At 33.1% G+C, this 23711-nt stretch overlaps 1 protein-coding gene across 3 annotated transcripts; it reads left to right on the plus strand.

The window, feature by feature from the left end:
• Positions 1 to 8252: 8252 nt before the first annotated feature.
• LOC110025291 (ferredoxin, root R-B2-like) lies at positions 8253 to 22797 on the plus strand. Of its 3 annotated transcripts, none has more exons than XM_020725698.1 (2): positions 8253 to 8421; positions 22143 to 22797. In XM_020725698.1, exon 2 carries the CDS (start codon positions 22155 to 22157, stop codon positions 22587 to 22589), a length of 435 nt encoding a protein of 144 aa, XP_020581357.1. In that variant the 5' UTR covers positions 8253 to 8421; positions 22143 to 22154; the 3' UTR covers positions 22590 to 22797. The 3 variants fall into 3 exon arrangements, with proteins under 3 accessions (XP_020581357.1, XP_020581356.1, XP_020581358.1); XM_020725697.1 differs by lacking the exon at positions 8253 to 8421 and adding an exon at positions 8505 to 8590; XM_020725699.1 differs by lacking the exon at positions 8253 to 8421 and adding an exon at positions 8645 to 8663.
• Positions 22798 to 23711: the final 914 nt, after the last annotated feature.

Genomic DNA, 23711 nt, shown 5'->3' on the forward strand with positions numbered 1-23711 from the left:
GATCGTCAGTTCGAATTTCTCTTTCACACATGAGCTTTAAAGAGAGTAGTACTCGAATTATTATGCACATTAGAAATTGCTGGAGACTTGTATAATAACCTCCTAATCATTGCTTTTGAATATATATATATATATATATATATAAAATAATGTACAGAGTTTTGTAATGTTTTAGTTTATTTTAACTCTGTAACATGACAGCGTTATTGGAAGTAAAAAAATGAAAAAAAAATGGCAGCATCATACGCATAATTGGTGGGCATCACATTGTCACAAAGGCAGCATATATGTCATAATCCATGTACGTTTTTTTTTTTCCTTAATTAATGCTATATGCGTGAATTATGCTTAAACTTAATGATGATTAAAAATAATGTAATTAATAAACATATGTAAAATTTTTACACTTAAATAAATCAGGTAATACATTAAATCATTTATTAAATTAATTTGCAGGCACACAAACCATGGACAAATCTCATAAAACATGAAAAAAAAAAAAGAAGTATAATTGCTTCCCATTTGATATATGAAAATTTCTTCTCTCTTTTGCCTGAAGTTGTACTTAATGAAGCTTCTCCTTTTTTCCGTCAGTAAAGAGCACATAGATTGTACAAAAGCTTTGAGAAAAGAACAAGTAAGTCCTTCAAATGCCTTAACTAAGTTTTAGGACAGGAGATAGGAAACAACACCATGCTGAGTTTGTACTACTCATTGAAGATTGGTAGAATCAAGAAACAAAATGGATAGGGATAGATGTAAGCCACTCTCAAATGATGCAAACATTCAACTTCTGTCATGCATACTAATAACAAAGTTCCATAAACTAGTTGCTCAATAAAAGAGAATTGCATTTTTATGAGTTGAGCTTCAACTTGCCATGCCCCAAGGCTTCTAAGATCAACTTCTGTATAAAATGATCATTCCTTGTCAAGTTGAAGATTATGATACTGTCAAAAGATATCATGATGCATGCCTATGAAAGACTTCAAATTTTTATTTATTAGACACAGAACTACTAGGTGATTTTCACAATTCAAATTATTATACATTTATTTTGTGGAATTATTATACATCTATAATAAAAAACCACTGATGGATGGTGTGGGGGGGGGGGGGGGGGGAAACACGTGACCCCAGGAGTTTTACAAACTTTGTCAACCAAAGAGTTATGATGGGCGACACCACACACAAACATATATATGATGTCATCTCAAGACGATAACAATATAAATTTCACTCCTTTTTTGAGGGATCAAAACAATCTATGATAAAAAATGGGCTTATTCTATATCACTTAAACAAATAAATTTAAAGTGTTTAATAAATTAAAAATGGAAGAATGAGCAAAATACTTATTTTGATTGCGGACTTTTTTCTTCATATTGAGCACCTTATATATCGTTTAAAAAGATTTCCTTTATACAGAAAAAGTGATATTATATTCATCTAACTTAATTATGATATAATTGCGTAGCATGAAATTTTTTATAACTTTCTAGCAACATTATTTCTTAACTTCTTACATGACATTTGTTCCAAAATTGAGGCATATTGGTATGGGTTCTTGACGTATGAAAAACTTTAACAAATTTGGAATCATGTTGCATATTAGATCCCTCCAGATTAAGATAAACATCATTACCATAGTAACATCTATTCTAACATGGAGCATGATATATATAACAACTATTTCATCTTCATCTCTAATAATGGAGCATGATATAAGCACAAAGACTTTGTCAACAATTTGTCCTTTTATGCTTGAGGTCAGCATGACAAATAAGTAACATTTTCTTTATTGGTTAAAAATCCTTAAGTGGACTCTCAAGTGTCCACACTAGAATTAATATTGTGGCTCTATATTGAATGACTTTTAACTTAATTTTTTAGTAGATTTTTGCAACACAGTTTCTTTCTTTTTGTTATGTTGAACTAGCGGTGACTTTAATGGCCATAAAAATGGCAACTAGTTGCAATTAGGATGTAACAAATAAGTTTATTTGTCAACCCCATTAAGGATGATCTGTGCTGCAAAGAGGAGCTGCAAGTATTATCCAATTATGAAATAATTGGTTAAAACGGAGCATATAAGCTCTAATAAGCTAGGTGACTCAATTTTAATCATCACCACGTTGAGAATGAATATGGCTCATCAATAAAATCACATAAATCTCATTCCTAAACTTTTCTAATAACATTAGAGAATTTCCTTTGCTAGTCATACTTCTTGATTTTTTGTATCTCTATACCTATATGAACACATTTAGTAGGGATCTTTAAAAAGACATTAAGTTTACCATCTATCAAGTTATGAGAAAAAAAGACTATTAAGTTTAGTATAACCTAAGTTGTATTAGGTAGGTGATCATTTTTAGTTTCTCAAAGAAATTTTGATTGAATTTATCAAGTCTCATTGGTATTATAAATTGGGTTTAATAGATCATCATCACATATACAGAGTCATCTAAAGGAGTTATGGGATAAGTAACCTCTAAACAAATAAAATAAACTTGGCATTTGTTATAAATTGAATTTGACACAATCAAATTTTATTTGCTAACAAATTCATCAACTAAAACTGTCATGCCAACTCACTCAATTATGAGGAACCATGCTAAGCATACCTAAACTACTCATTAGCTCAAAGTGATGTTGCTAAAGACTTCACCAAAGATGCTTCATCCTCAAAGTCCTCAATGTTTGCTTATTACTAGTCATAATTAGCAATTTGACCACACAATAGTAGGTTAGAATTATTTATTTTATGAATAATAATTATTAAGTCTTATCATGCAATTTTGCTTTTATATAATCACCCTTGCATCACTTTACCTCAATTGAAGCCAATCGAAAAGTGATCAGTTAGGTTTACTCACTTGATAACAAATACTTATTAGGCTTATTATATAATTTTAACTTCACTCAGTACTTTTTGACAATAATTAATGAAATTGAAGAGCTTTTCTTTCTAAATTTTTATTTTATCTCTTCTCCTTCTCTATTTTGCAGAGTCAACATGTATTAATATGATCTTTGTGTTACGTATTGTCAATTTTGGGTTCAATAACTATATATATTGTGTTACGATGCTAAATCAATCATTTTTATATGACAAGAATTTTTTCAAGGAAACATAGAAAAATCTAACTCCATTAACATTTTTTAAACAAATAATTCAATCTTCAAAGCGAAAAATGATACGCCGGACGAACTGAAGGAGTAAGAAAAAAAAAGAAATACCACCGATGTATTGCGGTCGTTGTCCGAATGTAGCTTACACTCAGACTCCGAACATAATATTTTTTTTTATCATACTGTCACGGACTAATAGCCTTGGGCTGCCCACCACCCTAAAAGAGCTCTTTTAGGAGATGACAAGTGGTATCAGAGCATATTACTGTCTGCCAGGTGTGTGGACTCTCCATGGTCCAGTGGGACCCTCGGTGGAGCCGATCCGTGACGAGGGCGTCACGTGATTGGGTGGAGGAGAATGTCACGGACAAATAGTCCCACATTGGCTAGGTGTATGGCCGAAAAGCAGTATTTAAGTCCTAGGCTGCCCACCACCCATAAGGGCTCTTTTGGGAGGTGACAATACGCTCACATTGGAGGCGGCGGTCCCCTCTACTTTTATTTTAAAAATAACACTTCTCTGCGGTTCTTACTTAAAATCTTTTCATTTATGTTAGATATTGGGTTTAGAAAAAAAAATATTTTTGATAATTAAATGATCATAACGCGGACACGTTTATCACACAAAAGGAGACATAACATATTATTATTTTTATTATCATTATCATTTGGAAATATTGTACGATGCAAGAATTCTCCAGAATAACATTTTCTAGAAACTTAAATAAACTGTGGGGTCCGATGCCACCAAGTCGGGCCTATCATGATCAGGTTGCTCGTGGAATGCGCCGCCCAATGCACTATATATATATATATATTAAAAAAAATTATTGTAGGACGAGCCCCAATCATTCTTCATGAGCCTATAATTTGAGGACCACACCTACACTCGGTGGGAATCGAACCCCAGACCAGAGTAGACTTACAACCGACAAGCAGGTGCCCGATCAAGTGAAATGATTTTGGGTGGTGTGTATATAAATCCCCCTTTTTATTTTTTGGATTTCATGATTCAAATTGAGTGTAAAATGATTATTAAAGTAAAAATAAAAAATATATTTATTATAAATTTTAGAATAAAATTGCAAACGATAACCTAAATAAAATAAAAGTGAAATGACTTAAATTATTATTATTATTGATCGTAACTGTATACAAAAAAAATATGACGAAACGAATCTCAAAGCAATCCAATGATGTAGGCAGGAGACGTTCTGACGTCAGAAGGGTGAACGAAAGACCAACGACATGACAAGGATTTCAGAAGGCATGGCGATCGGAGGGAGAAGGAAGATCTGTGTATAAAAAGATTTAGAAATAACATCAATCGGTCGACCATGCATCGGTTAGAGCATTGGAGTTAGACTTTTGGCTGACTATTTTTTTCATGGCAGTATGAGTTCATCTGTCTCCTCTCAAGAAAACGGTTAAGTTCATTCTACTCATGGTCGTGAGTTATTATATAATTATACTATAGAAAATTTTGGTAAGGTCTATCTTGCAGATGATGAGCCTGTTTTGTGAAACATCCAAGAACTTCTAAATCTGAAAATTTTGAATCAGTGCTCTTTGATATATAGGGATCAGCCCCAATTTAATCCCTTAGTGGATCATTGTACTACGTTATATTTATTGATGACTTAACAAGAAGTATATGTGTATTACCTTTAATTTAAAATATGACACTTAATAGGACACAATGGAGAAAAAAATTCATTTAGCTTACCCCACTTAGTATGAGAATGGCTATTTTTTGTTGTTACTACCTTTAAGAAGTGGAGTGCAAAGTGGAGACAAAGACATGACTGAAAGTGAAGTGTTGGAAGTATAAAAATGATGACAAGTATGATTGCAATTAAGTTAAAATTTACTACTCAACACATGGAATTTGCATGTTGAAGAATGTTTTAGGAAATCAAAATAAAATGATATCACTAAAAGAATGAATATAACCATAAAAGAGTGTGCAAGGAGCATGAAATTACACTATGGCTTGCTCAAGGCTTGTTTAGGTACAATCAACACAACAACTTATTTAATTAACAGAGGACCGTCCATCATTTTAAAGTTTAAAATCCTTGAAGAAGAGTGGAGTGGAAAGGTGGTACTACTTTGAAATCTTAAAGTTTTTATTTTTACTTTTTGTGTTTCCTATGCGAATAGTTGTTAATTCTGAATATAGGAATAGCCTTGATGCCAAAAAAAAAAAAGTTATTTCATTGGCTATGGCTTAAATTATTTTCGTTGTTGATTTTGTGATTACTAAAATTTAAAAAAAAATCATAAGAGCTAAGGATGTGGCGTTGACGAACAAAAAACTATTTAAGGATATACCATAAAAAAACTAAAAATCATATAAAAAGCACGAAGAAATCAACTTTGATTGTTCAATCTCAAAAAATCCTAACATTGATATAAAATCTTCTTCACAGGAGACCCTAAAAATAGTTACTCCACCACTGATAATGTCTACTTGACAATCTAAACCTACATAAAAGGTACTCTTCATATGTATATTATTTATTATTGTAGATAATGAAAAATCATAACACTATATGGAAGCATTGCAGTCTGGAAATTCAATCATGTGGAAGAAAGCCATAAAGGAGGAGATTAACTATCTAAGAAAAGCAAAACTTGGATCTTAGAACTATCACCAAAATGGGAAAAAAACATTACATAAAAAGTGTGTGTATTGAGTATGATAAGAGCCAAATGGGAGCAAAATAAATAAGACTGTGTTGATAGTTAAAAGATTTCAGCAAATACATGGGATTGACCACACATAGGCATTTTCACTAGTGATAGAGATGACTATTATCAAAATAATCTTAAGTATTGTTGTGGCTGAAAAATTACATCTAGAACAGGTAGATGTGAAGGCTACATTTCTTCATGAAGATTTTGAGAAAAAAGATCTATAGAGAACAACCTAAAGGATTCATTGTTCCAGGAAAATAAAGCTTAGTGTGCTAGCTTTCAAAGAGTCTGATGTGCTAGAACAAGCACCACGATGATGATACAAAAAGTTTGAAGATTTCATGTGTAAAAATGGGTTAACTAAGAATAAGATTGACCATTTTTGTTTCATCAAGAGGTTTTACAAATCTTACATTATTTTGTTATTTGATGTTGATGATATGCTACTTGTAGGAGCAAGCATAACAAATATCAATAAATTAAAAAATCAGCCATCGAAGGAATTTGGAATGAAAGACTTCGGAAAAACAAAATAAATACTTGGTATGAGGATAACCTAGGATAGATCCTAAGGTGTTTTGGATTTATCCCAAGAGAATACATTCAAAAGGTTCTAAATCGATTTGATGCTTAAAATACAATGCCAAGAGAGACACCCTCGGGCGGCCATTTCATACTATATAAGGAGTTGTTGCCAAAGTCTGATGAAGAGCAAAAGCACATGAACAAGGTATCATGCACACTTGCAATCCACAGTTTGTTGCACTCTATGTTGTGTATTAGAATAGACATAGCTCATCTAGTGGGAGTCGTGAGCAGGTTTATGTTTAACGTAGGTTATGAATACTGAAAAATTGTGAAGTAGATCTTAAGATACATAAAAGGTACTTCAAGTATGACACTTTGTTTTTAAAAACAAATTAGCCTTATGAGGCTATTCATATGCAAAATGGGGAGGTGATTTAGGTGGTTGCAAGAGCACATCATGCTGTTGTTCATGATTGGTGGAACTACAATTATTTGGATGTCTAGACTACAAAAGAATTCCTCAATATAAACCACTGAAGCTGAGTATATGACAACTTCAGAAGTGGACAAAAAGTTGATCTAGCTAAAGAATTTTCTAAAGGAATTAGAAAAGTGAGTCGGCAATACTAACTTAAATCACAGTTTGAGCTCCATCCACCTAAAAAGTAATCCAAAATTTCATACAAGGACAGAACACATACAATTACAATATCATTACATCAAAGGATTGTCTGATGATGAAACTCTATAATTAGAGAAGATTCATGGATCATAAAATTCTACATTCATGCTAACCAAGATAGTGACCATATCAAAATCGAGGTTATGTATGGCCTCAGCTGACCTCCATAAATTATTATAATAGAGGTGCGCAATAGAAGCATGAGGGGATCCACATGGAGGAACACCACAATAGAAATATTCATGCTTGAAATGCAATGTATTAAGAAATGAGTCGACTCCAAGTGGGAGATTATTAAATGTGGGGTCAAATTTCATATGCTTTCAAAGTTAAAATTCAAATTTGATGGTTAGATGGTTAGTTAAAATTATTTCTCTTTTCAACCCTCCCCTTTCACTTTAGGAAAAAATATTGCATCTATATACTGCACGCCCAACAACCAGCCACTAGCTACCACGCGCCATACAACTCATTGATGGGTGATGTGGCGACTGGTTGTGGCAGTTCGGACGTGCAAACGTCCAAACACAATATTTCTTCCCACCTTAGCCTATAAAAGAGTAGCAAATCAATATGCGAAACATCCTAACTATTTGTAAATTTCTCCTAAGCTCCTTTAAGAGATAAATATAGTAAGATTCTATTGTGATTGTGGATGTAGGCAAAATGCAAACTCACTTAAGTCATATTGTGTTCTCTTTCTCTGCGTGAGATTTTGTGTTTCTACTACTTCCGTTCTTTTTTCTTCTTTTCTTTCCTATCTCCTGATGTGAATGACTCGGAGTGATTGATAATTAAAATAATTTTATTTATAGCACTCAATTATGTTGATTAAAATTAATAAAAGAGTTTATTTATAATCATTATTCATCACTTAAATATTTAAATAGATGTTGAAGTCTATTTAGCTACTATTTTCTTATGTTTTGAAAACTAGAGAGAGCTTTTGTTACCCAACTGTAAAAATATATTTTTTCACAATAACTTTATAGTCATTAAAGAAAATTATATATATACCGCACAATTTTTATATATTTACATATTTAACATTTAGATATTTATATTTAGATTTATAACACTTTAGTGTCGTGGTTCACTTTTAAAAATATAAGAATGATATTTTTAATGTAATGTTAAAAATGTAATTATTCTGCATGTAAATATAAAAATTTAAATGTTAAATTATAAAAAAAAACTTCGAACAGGTTCAAGTGGATGACACGATAATGCAATCCCCCACCGCACCCCCAATTGGGCAACATTCGGACAATCCAAATCACGGGCGATAAGCAGGGAAGGATTTGGACAATCGAAACAGGAAGTCAGTCGTGCACGCTCCGCCTGTCTAACCTAATCCTCCGATCAATCACGTCCCTGTGAGTTCTTTCGAGATAGCACACACAAATTTATATTTGTTCCGGGTTTTGTTTCTGTCGAATTTGTGCTCCCGATCTGTTTGTTTCTGTGGTTGTGTTTGGATTGCTGATTGCTTTTTTTCATTTGGCTTCTGCTCTCTCTCTCTTTCGTTTAGGGAATCGGTTAATGGTTTGATTCTTTCTCTTTGTTGGCCAAAGTTGAATGGTGAACTGTGTTATGAGATACTGACTGCTCCCTTTAGGTTTGGATAGTTAACGCGACGGATTTTATTTGAGTTGTTATTTGTTGTTATGTGTATTATTGAAACTTAGGACATTGCGGTTAAATTTGTGACTTGCTTGCGAATTGATTGGAGCGTTATTAATGGAAGCTTTTCTGGTGATGCTTATTGGCAACAACGTGTTGTCGTTATTTGTATTTGTAATGTTGTTATGGCCCTGCAAGTATTGAAAATTCATTTTATATGTTTTCGGTAATTTAAAAGTTTAAATGGCTTTGTGGTTGCTTTTAGGTAGGATTAGATAAATTTAGATTCATGTAATCCTGCATTTATTTTAACCCCATACTTTTGGTGATTTTAATGATTAAAATTGTTTGGTTGCAGATATATGTAATCCTTGAAAACTTTTTGGATACTAATGAAGTAGTTGGGGAATTAGATCAAAATTGGGGATAGATTTAATGATTAATTTGAAGAATAATGCTATTTTAAAAAATTAGTTTTGATTTAATTCAGAAGTAATTTATAATAGATTACTTCGGGATCAGTGATTAACTAAGCTAACTTGCCTTATTCTATAGGATTGAACAAATTGGCCAGTTCACAGAGAGTTCTTAGCTAATACTTCTTAATGAATTGTCCAAGTAATCAGGAATAAGTTGTATTTGATTGAATTGGTTAGCTAGTTAGTGTTTGATAGGACTTATCAAATTCTTTGAGGGATTAATAACAATTGGATTGGTAATTTATTATTTAGACTTAGAATGTTTATTTACTAATTAATGCTATATGTTTAATTGGAGATTAGTTTTACAAGTGTTGGCTTACATCGATTGGGGTGATTATTTTCTTATTCTACTTACTATGGATTAGTTAAATTTTAATTCATGTTTAGTTATTATTAGAGCAACTATTGATTAGGTAGACATTGAATATGGATATTTTTTTTTTGGGGAAGTTGAGAGAATTTGAACATGGGCCACTGCTAAGGGGGTGCAACATCATTTGCATTAAATATTGATGTTTTAAGTCTTTGAAATGGTTAACTAGCCGGACTAGTTGGATTGAGTAGTATTTGATTGCATTAGTTTGGCTAATTACTGTTTAAATGGACTTCGCCTGAACTAACTAGACAAGTAGTGATTAATTTTAAGAGTTATTCCTTTTTAGACATTAAATTATGTATTAATTAAGAACTATAGAAATATTATCCAGATTTATTTAAAGTATAACTACTTTAGAGTAGTTAGCACTAATTATACATATAGTAATGATTAATTAATTTTAGTAGTTAGAACTTTTTTTTTGTGGAGTTAATATATGTAGCAGGCTTCTTTGTAGGGCAAAAAATATTGTTGGCCTTCCAAAGTAAATGGGGCAGCAGCTTGGAGGCCTGTTTGCTTGATATTGCATTGACCATAAGCTAATGTATATGAAGGGAAAGTGAGAATGTTAGCTTTTTTAAAGCAAGCATGGACGTAAATCCAAGGCTTAGCTTTGTGATGATCAATGCATGCTACAATGATCTATTTGATTTTTCTTTGCATATCTTTTTCTAGTTTCATTACATGTTCCTTCCAATCTTCTTGTACTTCTTTTTGAAGAATAATTTTCCTCTAAAACCTTTCAAACTCTTATGTGTTTACTTTAACTAGGGATTTTTTATTTCCCTAGTGGTGGGATCTTGTACCAAAGAAATGGGCTCCATCTAGAGGGGGAGCAATAATGGAATGCTTGACAAAGTGTCAAGTACAAGGCAATGGCAAGGGTTACATTTTGCTTCGATTCATTAATTATGGAGTGAAGTGACACTTTTACATGCTAACATTCATGACTATATTCATATATTATGTGCATACAATAGTTATTTAATTGATCAAATATAAGCCATAGGTGGTAGTAATTTTTATTTATATAATATGTTCAAAATAATGTTTTCTAGCCACCTATAAGCCAAAAAAATCAAAGTTAAATGACTATATTCATATATTATGTGGTGATCAATGCACGCTACAATGATCTAGTTGATTTTTCTGTGCATTTTATTTCTTGTTTCATTCCATGTTTCTTCTAATCTTCTCGTTCTTCTTTGTGAAGAATAAGTTTCCTCTAAAAATTTCACCCTGTTATGTGTTTACTTGCTTTGACTACTCGGGATTTGTTATTTTTCTATTGGTGGGATCTTGTACTAAAAAAATGGCTCCATCTAGAGGGGGAGCAATAATAGAATACTTGACCAAGTGTGAAGCACAATGCCAAGGGTTACATTTTGCTTCGATTTGCTAATTATGGAGCGAAGTGACACTTTTACATGCTAACATTCATGACTATATTCATGTATTATTTACATACAATAGCTATTTAATTGATCAAATATAAGCCACAAGTGGTAATAATTTTTATTATATATAATATGTTGAAAATAATGGTTTCTAGCCACATAGAAGCCAAAAAACCAAATTTATAAATAATGAATTAGTAAAAGAGTACTTAGAAATTTAAAAAACTTGTGCGATTGAGTGATTGGATAGAAACTAAGAAGAGGTAGCGTGAAGCGAGAGAGAGTGTGAAGATTAGTCATGAAGAAGTATTCTTGAGAAGAAGCTTGTGAACAACAAGCTACTACTAGCAAACTACCTAGGAGCATATGAGAAAAATAACAAGCGAGAGAGCTTAAAGTAAAAAGCCAACAAAAAGCTACTAGATCCAATGAGGGAGAAGAGAGATTCAATGAGTAATGACTAAAAAACTATGAGAAATAGCAAGGAGAAATAAACTTATTTCCTAGTTATTGCTATAGATGCTAAATGAACTATAAAATTCGAATTGGAAGTTTGTTCCGAGCTGGAACTAAGCGCACAAGGGTATGACGGAATGTAATGAAACAGAGTGATGCACGTGCTTTGTTATGACCTTATATTCATAGGAAAGCGATGTGCAAGGCCAACACATGAATTCATTTTGCTATTAAAGTGTTCTTTTAATAATATTAATTTGAAATCTATGTGTTTACTTTGAGCGAGTGCTTGCATTTTATTAGTATTACTTACCATTTATGTTGTTTCATAAGGTGGCATCAAAACTTTTACGTTGCATCTTCTACTTGAATTATGTTTACAAGTGTGCAATTTCATTGTAATTCAAATCTAGTAGAAGATCATGCATGAAGTTTCTCTTTTATAAAATCATGTTACGCTAACAAACCATTTCATTGTCTCTCTTTAACCTTTGAGTGCTTGTAACTGAAATCTTGGTCTAAAATCATGCACACTACTTTTTTATGGTACATAATATTTTTTGATTGAAAAATAAAATCTTCTTTAATGTGGGCTCAATTGTTTGGCCTGTAGTTTAACTATGTATATTTTGATATTTTCAATTGCATCATGAGATTTGTTTTCCAATCTTGTTTCTCAGAGGAACTACTTAATGATATTTAGTTCTAAAGCATAAATTTGAAGGCTATCTGTTCACTAACTCAAGTTTTTTAGTTGAATTCATTTTGATTTATATCTGCCTTTCTAAAGCTTATTGTTAAAGTCATCGTTTTGGTGAGAGGTGAAGAGTTTGTGTTATGAAATTGGGTTTGGGATTCCAATTTAAATTTTTAGTGCCTTTAGGTCTTTTTTTTTTCAGTTCCCTAGTATGCACGATGTTTGCATGAAGTTGAACCAACCCCTTTTTATTGCATTTCACTGCTGAGTTTATTTATTTTTTATGACTGTTGTCTACTTTCATGGTTATTCCAATTTTAGTAAATAATGCATGATGTGCTCCTTTATAGAGTCCTATTACTTAGCCTAACCAAATATCCATGTTATGTTAATGCAAATCCGTGTATAAATAATGCACGGTATTCTCTTTTATATTGACGGAAAAATGCATTTGATTTCAATTGGCTATTGTCTCAAAAGAAGCGTAAGGTTGTTTCAAAACTTCCCACTATTTTAATTATTTTATAGGCATTGAATTCTTTCCTGGTAATTCAAATTCTTTTCAGGATTTGGCATAGAATTGTTTATTTATGGAATTATATTGTGGCACGTGTAGTGAAAAATTGTCATGCTTTTAGTCAGGCGAAGCCAAACATGGGATGAATTTTGCCCTGTTCACTCCATTACTATAGTGGGATGAATTTTGCCCTAGTCTAGTGCTGATGTGCGCATACGATACTAGGAATTTAAGGTGCGACGGTAATGGTGTTACCAAGCCTTGAGATATTCCATCACGAAATTCCTAAGAAGATAGATTTAAGACCAAAATATCATATAATGTTTTGGAGGATATTAGTTTGCTATGCAAGTGACTATGACGCGAAGATTATTGGATTAAGAAAGCTGACCTCATTCTTATGTCGGTATAAGGCTAATTATATAATATTTTAACTTAAGTTTGCAATTGGCTTCCATCTGTTAGTTTTAAACTTAGATGACAGGTTCTATTCAATTTTCAATGATGCAGTTATTTTTAGTTCAGGATTTATCAACATTGGGACCCATTTTGGTGCTTCAATGTTATATTGCATGTTCTTCTCTTTTACAAATCAAAAATTTATTTTATCATTGTTTTGGATAATTTACTTCATCTTATGAATCTTTACGTAACATTTCGGCTGCCAAGCTCACCTCTTAATTACTACTTGGTTGCTAGAAATTCAACAAGCAAGCCCTTCTCTTGTTTATAATTTTCAATTGAAGTATACTTATCCTTTCTACTGTGGCTCCTTATCTCAAATATTTGTGATCAGCTTGTCTTCTTTAACTCAACTGCTCTTTAATTCCCCTGGCGTTGGGGAGTGCTCAAGATAATTAGTCAATGGTGAATAAAGTATCAAAATGGCCCTTATGATTATTTTCATGGGCCATTTTAGTCTCATTTTTGTCCTCATAGTTTTTCAATGTGGGCTGAAATAATTCTTCCTTTGAAGAGTCTGTGAATTAAAAAAATTTTCGGACTCACTTGGCATTTTCATAGACTTTAGAGCTAAAATGTCCCCTGACGAAAAGTCAGGGTTATCATTTTGACAATTATCTTAGCTAGTAATATTTTGGACTTCTCTAGATACTACTTGGCTTTTCCAATAATTTTCCAAAAACTAATCATATGATGCATTCAAGCTCTTAATGTATGGTAACTGTGTTCGCCTTTACTCTTCATCTAATATTATAAAGATATGGAACTCAAAATGTCCGAACTTCTTGCAAGCTCGTGCTTTATCTTGTTAGTGATTGCCATTACATGCCTGATTCAATGGGGCTCTGGTACCTGTTGCATTTAACATTGTCCCTACACTTGATCAACTGCAAGAAACTTGGTGCTCCCTCAACTAATCTACGTCATCACTTTTTTTTTTTTAATTAAAACCTGTGAGGACAATTTTTTAAAAAGGAATATCCAAATAAATTTAATTGGTAATATTTTTTTTTTCTTAAGTGGAACTAAATGACTACTTACTAGGTGATTGGTTCCATCACGTGGTTACCTAATTCTTGGTTAACCACCCTTTCCCCAACTTTTGTTTATTAAATTTATATGTTTAATATTTAACTTTTTAAAAATTGTGAATCGTATTGAGTCCTTGAAAATGAGCATATTGCTGTAGATTTCTTTTTTAAGTTTATAAATCATTTTTTTGTTGTGAATTTTGTAAAACGGATTCATTATTTAAAAAAAGAAAAAATTATTCTGTCTATTTTTTGGTTTGAATAATGAATATTTTTTAATATTTTATTTTTCTCTGATTTTCTTAAGGTTTTCATTTAGGTTATGAAGATTGATCTGGCATGTTTAGATTTTGAAAACTGATCACTTTAATTTATAATTAGTGTTAAATACATTTAAGTCAATATTTGGTGTTCTATCATTTCACACTTATCTTTGCTAATTGTCTTGATGAATTTATAGGAACCCTGAGGTATCCTATGTTATTTCTATTCATCTTAATTTGAGGGAAAACTAATGTTGTTTTATCTAACCTTTGATCAGATTTATACGTTTGAATTGAATCCATTATCATTTTAAAGGATGTTATCCTATTTTTATAGGCTTTTAGTACATTTTCTGTATATTTTAGTGCAATTTTTCTCAATTTTTAGTACACCCATCGCCAACTCTAGTACAATCACTTTTTTGATCTGTCATTTCACATTTGTATAAGGATTGACTTGCAATATAAGTTATAATCAAGTTCACTAAGGGATTATAATAATATCTAAAAAAATTGAAGGAACAACAGAAAAAATATACTACCCAAACTCAAAGGAGTTGATATCTATAATAAAATTAGCCAAAATATATCTAATATTGAATAAGTTGCTCTTGAGGTGAGGATCCACTAAACAACTCAGTAGAGCATGTTATAGAAATATCAAGAAGTGAGTTTGACAATCAAACTCAATAAATAATCACTATTTATTAAAACATAAAAAAATAAGGTATTGAGACATGTATTATAAATAACAAAAGAAAGTTGACACATGCAAACACACAATTTTTGATCAGATCTTCATCATAATAAAGTGACAGATCTAATGTCATATATTCTAAATTAGTATTCAATATGATACCATGCTCAATCATTTAATAAACTTTATACTTATTGAAAATTAACACAATCAAATTTACATTTTCCGATGCAATCATTTTCAATTTAATCAAGCTCACTGGTATATGACCTAACAATCTTTTTACTATTTATTAGCATTATATATATATATATATATATATATATATATATATTGTCGATTTTGTTGAACACTCTGAACTCTGAAATTTGGAAGATAAACCTAAGGAAACCCAATTATTTTCTATATTCTATTGGTCTATTAGCCCGACTAGTTAATATTTAAAAGTTTTCTACTAACCCACATGATATTGCATACAAGCATACATTAAAATTTTTTTTTGGCATGTAAGTTATAAGCAACATGACAACTGTTATTGATATTTTAAAGATGGTTATTCTAGAAAATAAATCTATTACAATTATCATAAATAAAATGCATGAAAATATTGTGTGAGCCGCAAGCCCTAACATAATGGATGACTATCGACCCCTCTCTTTGTCCCCTTAATCCTTATAAATCTTAATCCATCCTTATCCTTATAAATCTAAATCTTAATAACATGACAACTGTTATTGATATTTTAAAGATTGTTATTCTATAAAATAAATCTATTACAATTATCAAAAATAAAATGCATGAAAATATTGTGTGAGCCGCAAGCCCTAACATAATGGATGACTATCGACCCCTCTCTTTGTCCCCTTATCCTTATAAATCTTAATCCATCTCCCCCTCCCTCTCCCCTCCCCTCCCCTCCCCTCCCCTGTGTATTGGTTCTATCTCCTCATCACTAACACCCTTCCGTTCATAAAAGCCTAGGTAGTTGACGTTGTCAAGCATTTGAGTATGTGTGGTTAACTCCCTTTTTTTTTCAAATTCATTTCTCGTATTTTATTTCAAAAGTTTACTGATATATAGATTTTAGATCGAAGGGTTATTATATCTTTTATTACAAACCCTATATGTATGTTGAAATTCAGAATAATGTAAAATATTTTTATTGATATGAAAGAGGGTATAAATAAACCTTACTTGAATCTTAGAATATGAAAAATAATAAAAATAAATAACAGGAAAAGAAAAATATAACACCTAATATCTCCAATTAATTAATTCATATTATTTATTTGGAGATAAAGAAAATAACATAAAATAGAAAACCTAAAATAGAAAAGGAAATAAATGCAATACAAGAAAATAAATCTAAAATAGGAAATGAAATAAAATTATAATAGGAAATGAAATAAATCTAAAATAGGAAATGAAATAAAATTATAATAGGAAATGAAATAAAATTATAATAGGAAATTAATCTAATCCTCATAACTTCTAATGAGAATTAATTATTTCCTAATATAACCTCTAACACTCCTCCTTAAGTTCAAACATGGTTGAAAACTATGTTCAATTTGGATTTGAAAACATCAAACAATGGGCGAGGAGGATCCTGTGAAGTAGAACTTGAAGTCTTCATCCCATACTGCGGTTGTCTTTGACTGCAATTTATGTAATGTTTGTAGATAGACAAGAGGCTATTACAAGTATAGTTGCATAGGAGTTTGCAAGAAATGAATTACTGTGGTTGTCTTTGACTGCAGTTTCTGCAGTGTCTGTAGATAAACGGAAGACTCCTACAGGTAATGCTGCAGGAGAGTTTATAGGAAAGTTGACAACTCATGTTCGGCTCGTTAAGAAGCTCGTGTCCGGCTCATTCTCTAGGTTAACGAGTCGAGCACAAACAAAGATTTGTTCGTTCTACTCATCAATTATATATATATATATATATATATCGATGAGTGGTATTTTTAAAAAATTTAATTGACTATAAGGCTACAAAGATTTATAATCAATTAAAACTATTAATTAAGAAAACAGAATAAAATTTATTAAATTAGATTCAATGATATTTTAATATAACCAATAATTTTTAAATCTTACCCTAACCCTTAACATCTTATGTTTACGTGATTAGGGTTGCCAAAACGATTCTTTGTTCGTGAACAGCTCGTGTTTGACTCGCTAAGCAAACGAGTTGAGCACGAACACATTTTTTTAGCTCGAAATATAAATGAGTTGAACACGAGCTGAGCCTGAGCTCACTCGTGTTTGGCTCGTTTACACCTCTGGACTGGAGTTCCTGCAGTATTTGTAAGCGGAAGGCTCCTACTGGTAATGTTGCAGGGGAGAATATAGAGAAATGGACAACCTGCAGGAAAAGCTGACTTCTAGTTGATTGTGGTTGTCTTTGACTGCAGTTTCTGTAGTGTCTGTAGGTAGGCAGAAGACTCCTACAGATAATGCCGACGGGGAGTTTGCAGGGAATTAGACAATCAACAGAAAAACTGCAGGATATGTCCTGCAAAAAAATGGAAAAGCTTCCGGATGTACACCTCTGCAGAAAAAGCTCTGGAGGAGGGCCTGATATAGAAAAAAAACATTACTGGACAAGCTCTGAACGGAGCTCTGCTGCAGGAAAGATTCTAGAGGAGAGCCTGATGCAGGAAAAAACTTCAGAGGAGGGTCTGTTGCAGGAAGAATTTCGGTGGAGGACCTGTTGCAGGAAGAATGTCAATGGAGGACCTGTTGCAAGAAGAATGTCGATGGAGGACCTGCTGCAAGAAAAGCTCCGGAGGAGGATCTGATACAAGAAAAAGTTCCGGATGAGGGTCTGTTGCAGGGAAAAAGCTCTGGAGGAAGTGGCTCTGCATCGAGTTAGGAATGCAGCAGGATACTTCCGGCTGCAGTGAGAGTTTTAGTGTCAAAGGAAAATTGAGAAGGATCTGCATGAAGTTTTTGGGCAGTAGAGAAGAAACAATGAAGAAGGGCATGTTGGTCTGCTGTTGAGATTCCATTTAAAGATACATCCCATCTCGCCCGTGTAATGGGCTTTTCCAAATCGTTTTGCAAGCAAACTAACAATGAAATTCTCTGTAACAAGCTTCCATTCGTTTCCAAAATCTACGCATGTGAAATGATGAAAGACGCCACAGAGGCGGCTACAGTCTCAACTCCTGCAGGAAGGAATAGCAGTTAAAACCTGCAGATGGAAAAATGGCAAAAATAGCTCCTCCCTAGTTTCCACTTTTGCTGCTAAGACATGTCTGGTAAAGCAACTTCTCTTCAGTTAGGAGTGCCACTAGAGAGACAAGGTTTTGCTCTACAAACATCGGTGGCAGCTCTCTGACCGAGATTTCCACAAGAGAGAGAAAGAGTAAATCAAACCCAAGAAATTATGTTGATAGAGAAAGTCGCAGGAGAAAAGGCTGCTGGTGAGAGGGAAAACAAACCGATAGAAATCTTGTCGAGAGAGGCTGATCTTGTCGTAAGTGGAGGAGAGGATCCCGTCGGTGAAGCCTGTGTCAGAGTTGTAGAATGCGGGTGTGGAGGCGACAAGATAGTAGGCGAGGACGAGATACCATCGCCACATATCAACCCAAAAGCTACACCTCCAACATAGTCATCAGCCTCCTTCTTCAACCTCTCCCACACAGAGTATCACTGTCCCAACGATCTTGTTTATTGCAAAATAAGCCCCAATATAGAAAAACAACGCCATCGTCATCAGAATCGGAATATATGCCAATATATTTGTCGACGTAACATCTCTTGCAAAGTTTTTTACAATAGCCGTGATGAAGAACAAGCAGCATATCTCCAGACAGTGCTTCGAAAGTGCGAAGAAGCCCTCGATTTTGAGAATCACCATTTCTCTATATATAATGACGTAAGGAGCTTTTTACATTCCCATCAGGTGAGCCGATGTCGAATGCGGTCTAATAGAGTCAGAAAGTAAATAGTGCTACTATGCAGCCGAGGGCGGTGCCAGTGATATGAGAAATGAACATCGAACGTAGAGAGGAGAGGGCTAGATAAACAGTTTTGAAATGTCGCATCAGGTCGGCGGCGACGGTGGAGATGATGGACATCATGACGTCGCACGTGACGAGGCAGGCGATGGCGTCGCCTTTAGAGCCGATAAGAGTAGAAAAGGTGAATAAGAAAAAATCGTTATTTCAAATACCAAGATGAGCGCTCGTCCTTTTCTGCACAGAGGATGACGGGAAGGTTGCGCAGCAGTTCTGGAGGAAGGACTGGCGGCTATGGTAGGGAATTTGGCTCTGATACCATGTTGAAATTCAGAATAATGCGAAATATTTTTATTGACATGAAAGTAGGTATAAATAATCCTTACATGAATCCTAGAATAAAAAAGACAATAAAAAATACAATAGGAAAGGAAAGACATAACATCTAATATCTTCAATTAATTAATTCATATTAATTATTTTGAGATAAAAGAAACGACATAAAATAAGAAAGCCTAAAATAGGAAAGAAATTAAATCCATTCCAAGAAAATAAATCTAAAATAAGAAAGTAAATAAAATTATATTAGGAGATAAATCTATTTCTCATAGTTTCTAATAGGAATAAATTATTTCCTAAGATAACTTCTAACAATATATATATATATATATAAATAAAATTATATTAGGACATAAATATATATATAATATTATATTCTTTATTGTTGGTAATTAGATTAAATAGATTTTTGGATTAGTTTATATTGTATGAGGTTTAAGCATATTCTCGGTGCATTCGCCTAAAGTTTAATATAACCAGCTTTGAGTTGCCTTGGATTCAAACTACATTGTTGTTGAATTAAATTTGGTAGTTATAGTATAACAATAACCCCTAAACCCTACACTTTCTTTGAATAATTGCAATAGATTTCTTTTCTGGAATACTCATATTTGAAATATCAATAATAGTTGTTATATTACTTATAAATTATTTGAGTATGCTTGTGTGCGGTCATGTTTATGTTGGTAAAATTTTTTTTTTGGAGATTAACCAACCGGGCCGATAGACCTATAGAGTATGATTTTATAGAAAGTCAATAAGTTTTCTTAATTTGGTCTATAGCTTATCTCTTTTAACTTGTTTAACAAAATTGTGTATATATATATATATATATATATATATATCTAATATGAAATGCAATTGAATGGTAAAATAACTATCGAGTCATATACAATTTTGACTTGATTGGATTGAAAATGATTGCATTAGAATTTTTAAAATTGATTTTTGATGATTATAAATTTTATTAAATTATTGAACTTGATTATGATCATATTGAACATTAATTCAAAGCTTATGATATTCTAGATTTTACATTATACTTTCAATGGGATTTGATGATAATTTTGATATATAATATTCTCTTCTTGACACACACACACACACACACACACACACACACACACACACACATTAAATTGTGCTCTTTTGTTGTTTTTATAATATCTCTCAATATCTTAATGTTTATATTTTAATAAATAATTATTATTTATTGGGTTTAATTTTTCTTTATATATCAATTATTTTATTTTTTTGTGTTTGAATATTTTGTTTCTACAGTTGCTTTTTAAACAACCCAAGCTAATCTCATCTATCGAGATATTGTCCGTTTTGAACCAATGACCTCACAATTTTGCCCTGTTTGTGTGACTTCCTAGGAGGTCACTTATCCCGGTAGTGCTCCCATGCAAGCGCACTTAGCTTTAGAATTTTGCACAAAATTGTGTCTCTATGTTTAAGATTTTAGCTTCATTTTACTTAAGAGGTTTTGCAATTTTCCCTACTTAAGTAACTGATGTATTCGTTAGTTTTCGTAAGCCATAAATCATCAACCACATATATCCATTTTCCAGTCGGCGTAATGCTCTGATATCATCTGTAATTGCCCAAACTCTCACCCATGGAGATATTGTTCTCTTTGACCTAGGGTTCTCATTATTTTGCTCCGTTGGTGTAACTTCTTAGGAGGTCACCTATCCTAGGAGTGCTTTCGTGTGAACACGCTTAACTTTGGAATTTTTGATGAATCTCTAATTGTTAAACTAAAAGGCATTAATGTTTAAGCTTTTAGCTTCATTCTCATGCGAGCACTCCTAAGATGGGTGACTTCCTGGGAAATTCTAACGGGGCAAAACTATAAGGCTATTAAGTCAAAGCTGACAATATCCCAATGGGTGAGAGTTTGGGCTGTTACAAATGATATGAGAGCATTACACCAGTAGGAAGATGAAACTGAATGCTATACAAAATAAAGTGTTAAGTCGTGGGAACCATCTCTTGAGCCCAAGATAGGATAAAGTGTTACATGTTTGGAGCCACCATTTGAATCTGTAGGGGCTACCTCTTGAATCATATTTGCATGGTGAATAATTATAGGTAAGAAAACCGATGTGGATATCAATTATTTAAGTAGGGAAGACTATGAAATCCCTTAAGTGGAATGAAGCTAAACATCAAGTTGCCTTTTAGTGTAACGCGAATTTCGATAGAAACTCTAAAGTTAAGTATGGTCGTTCTGGAGCACTCCTATGATGGGTGATCTTCTGGGAAGTTAACACCAAAAGGGCAAAATCACGAGTCCTCTAGATCAAAGCGGACAATACATCGACGTGTGAGAGTTCGGGTTGTGAACGTTTCTTTAATTTCTTTTTCGTTAGATATTATTCTTATTTTTGAATGTTCTTGCTGTTTGCCATGTTAGCCATACATTGATGGGAAATAACGCAGAAGAGTAGTTTGATGACACATTTCCGTAGTTTTTTAAAGATTGATCACCTAAACTTAAAATTTTTACATTTAAACCACCCAAAAAGCACCCTAAACCTTAAATATAACGGATCGATCACTCTTATTTTAAAAGAAAATAAAGTTTTGGGCGGTTGAAATGTAAATTTTTAATTTAGGTGGTCAGAATATTATATTCAACATTTTAGGGTTATATAAAATCTCTCTCTATCAAAGCAATATCCTATCAACTCTCCTCTACTGCAAAACCAACTTTTGGTTGTGTCATGCTTTTCTAATTAAGCCTATGAAATCTTAACTAATTTTCTTATTCACGAAACCAGAAGTCTCGTACAATGTCCACCCTCGCGCTGCCACCCTGCTGCACCTTCAAACGCGGCGGCATAAGATCTCCCTCACACTTCTCTTCTTCCAAGCTCATCTCTAAACCATTTGGTCTGAAGTCCTCGAGCAGCTTTCGCACAACTGCAATGGCTGTCTACAAAGTGAAGCTCATCAGTCCGGAGGGCGAGGAGGCAGAGTTCGAAGCTCCAGATGACACCTACATCCTCGACTCGGCGGAGAAAAACACGAACCTGGACCTTCCATATTCATGCCGAGCCGGAGCCTGCTCCTCATGTGCAGGTTTAATTGTCTCAGGTTCTGTTGATCAATCCGATGGATCCTTTCTTGATGAATCACAGATGGAGAAAGGTTATGTCTTGACCTGCGTTGCTTACCCCACCTCCGATTGCGTCATCCAAACCCACAAGGAATCGGAGCTTTATTAGGTAAGATGCGCCCTGATCCAATCTCCCAATGTTAGGATTTAATCTCTCTCATAAAAGACATGGCTTTATATTTTTGTTGGAATAGTTTTGATGATGATGGTGATGATGTTTCTCATGCCCAGTTTTGTATTTGTTAGCTGAGGGTCTGCATGTGATGCACTGTTAGCGCTAGTATGTTGAATGATGTGACGCTGTGAATGGCTTACAATGGCTGGTGCATGGTTTTCAGCTTGGTTCGATCCACATGAGCTAAAAGCTAACTTGAAGAAAGTAGACGTTAGTTCTGCCTTTAATCGTTTGATAGTTATTTTTTGTTTAATATTATTTTGATTACGTACTGCATATAAATAAAAAATATTTGATATTTTGAAAAGATATTTTATTCATTTGTGGTAATATTGGCTGTTGTTGATAGTGGCAATGATTATTGGCGAAGGTGGATGGTGGCTGCTTACGTTTACGGCCAACGGCAGATGAGGTCGTTAGCGATGGTTCTTGGTGGCTTTGGCTAGCGTAGGTGTTTGTAATTAGGGGTGTAAACAAGCCGAACACGAGGAACACTGGCGAGCCATGCTAAGCTCGTGTTCGGCTCGTTTATATTTCGAGCTCAAGAGTTTGTTCGTGTTCTGCTCGTTTGCTTAGAAAGCAGAAAACGAGCTGTTCACGAACAAATAGTCCTTTTAACAACCCTAATCATGTAGCCATAAGAAAATAAGGGTTTGAGCAAGACTTAAAAATTATTATTTATATTAAAACATCATTCGAATCTAATTTGATAATTTTTATTCTATTTTCTTAATCAATATTTTAATAAGTATTTTTTCGAGTCAAACCGAGCCGAACATAAACAAACACATCTTAGTTCGTGTTCGGCTCGTTAACTTATCGAACGAAATTAACGAGCCAAACACGAGCTTCTTAACGAGCCGAACACGAGCTGTTTGCGAACAACGAGCTGTTTTGACAGCCCTATTTGTAACGCATTTATAACTCAAACAAATTATTTTGAGTTCTAAAAAATAGTTTGATTTAATTTGGAATATAAAAATAATTAAAAAATAAGAGGAATGTGTATATATATCACACAGTTTTTTATGCGTCTGTATGCTTAATACTTAACGT

Source organism: Phalaenopsis equestris, unplaced genomic scaffold (assembly GCF_001263595.1).
Source record: "Phalaenopsis equestris unplaced genomic scaffold, ASM126359v1 Scaffold000297, whole genome shotgun sequence".
NCBI lineage: Eukaryota > Viridiplantae > Streptophyta > Magnoliopsida > Asparagales > Orchidaceae > Phalaenopsis > Phalaenopsis equestris.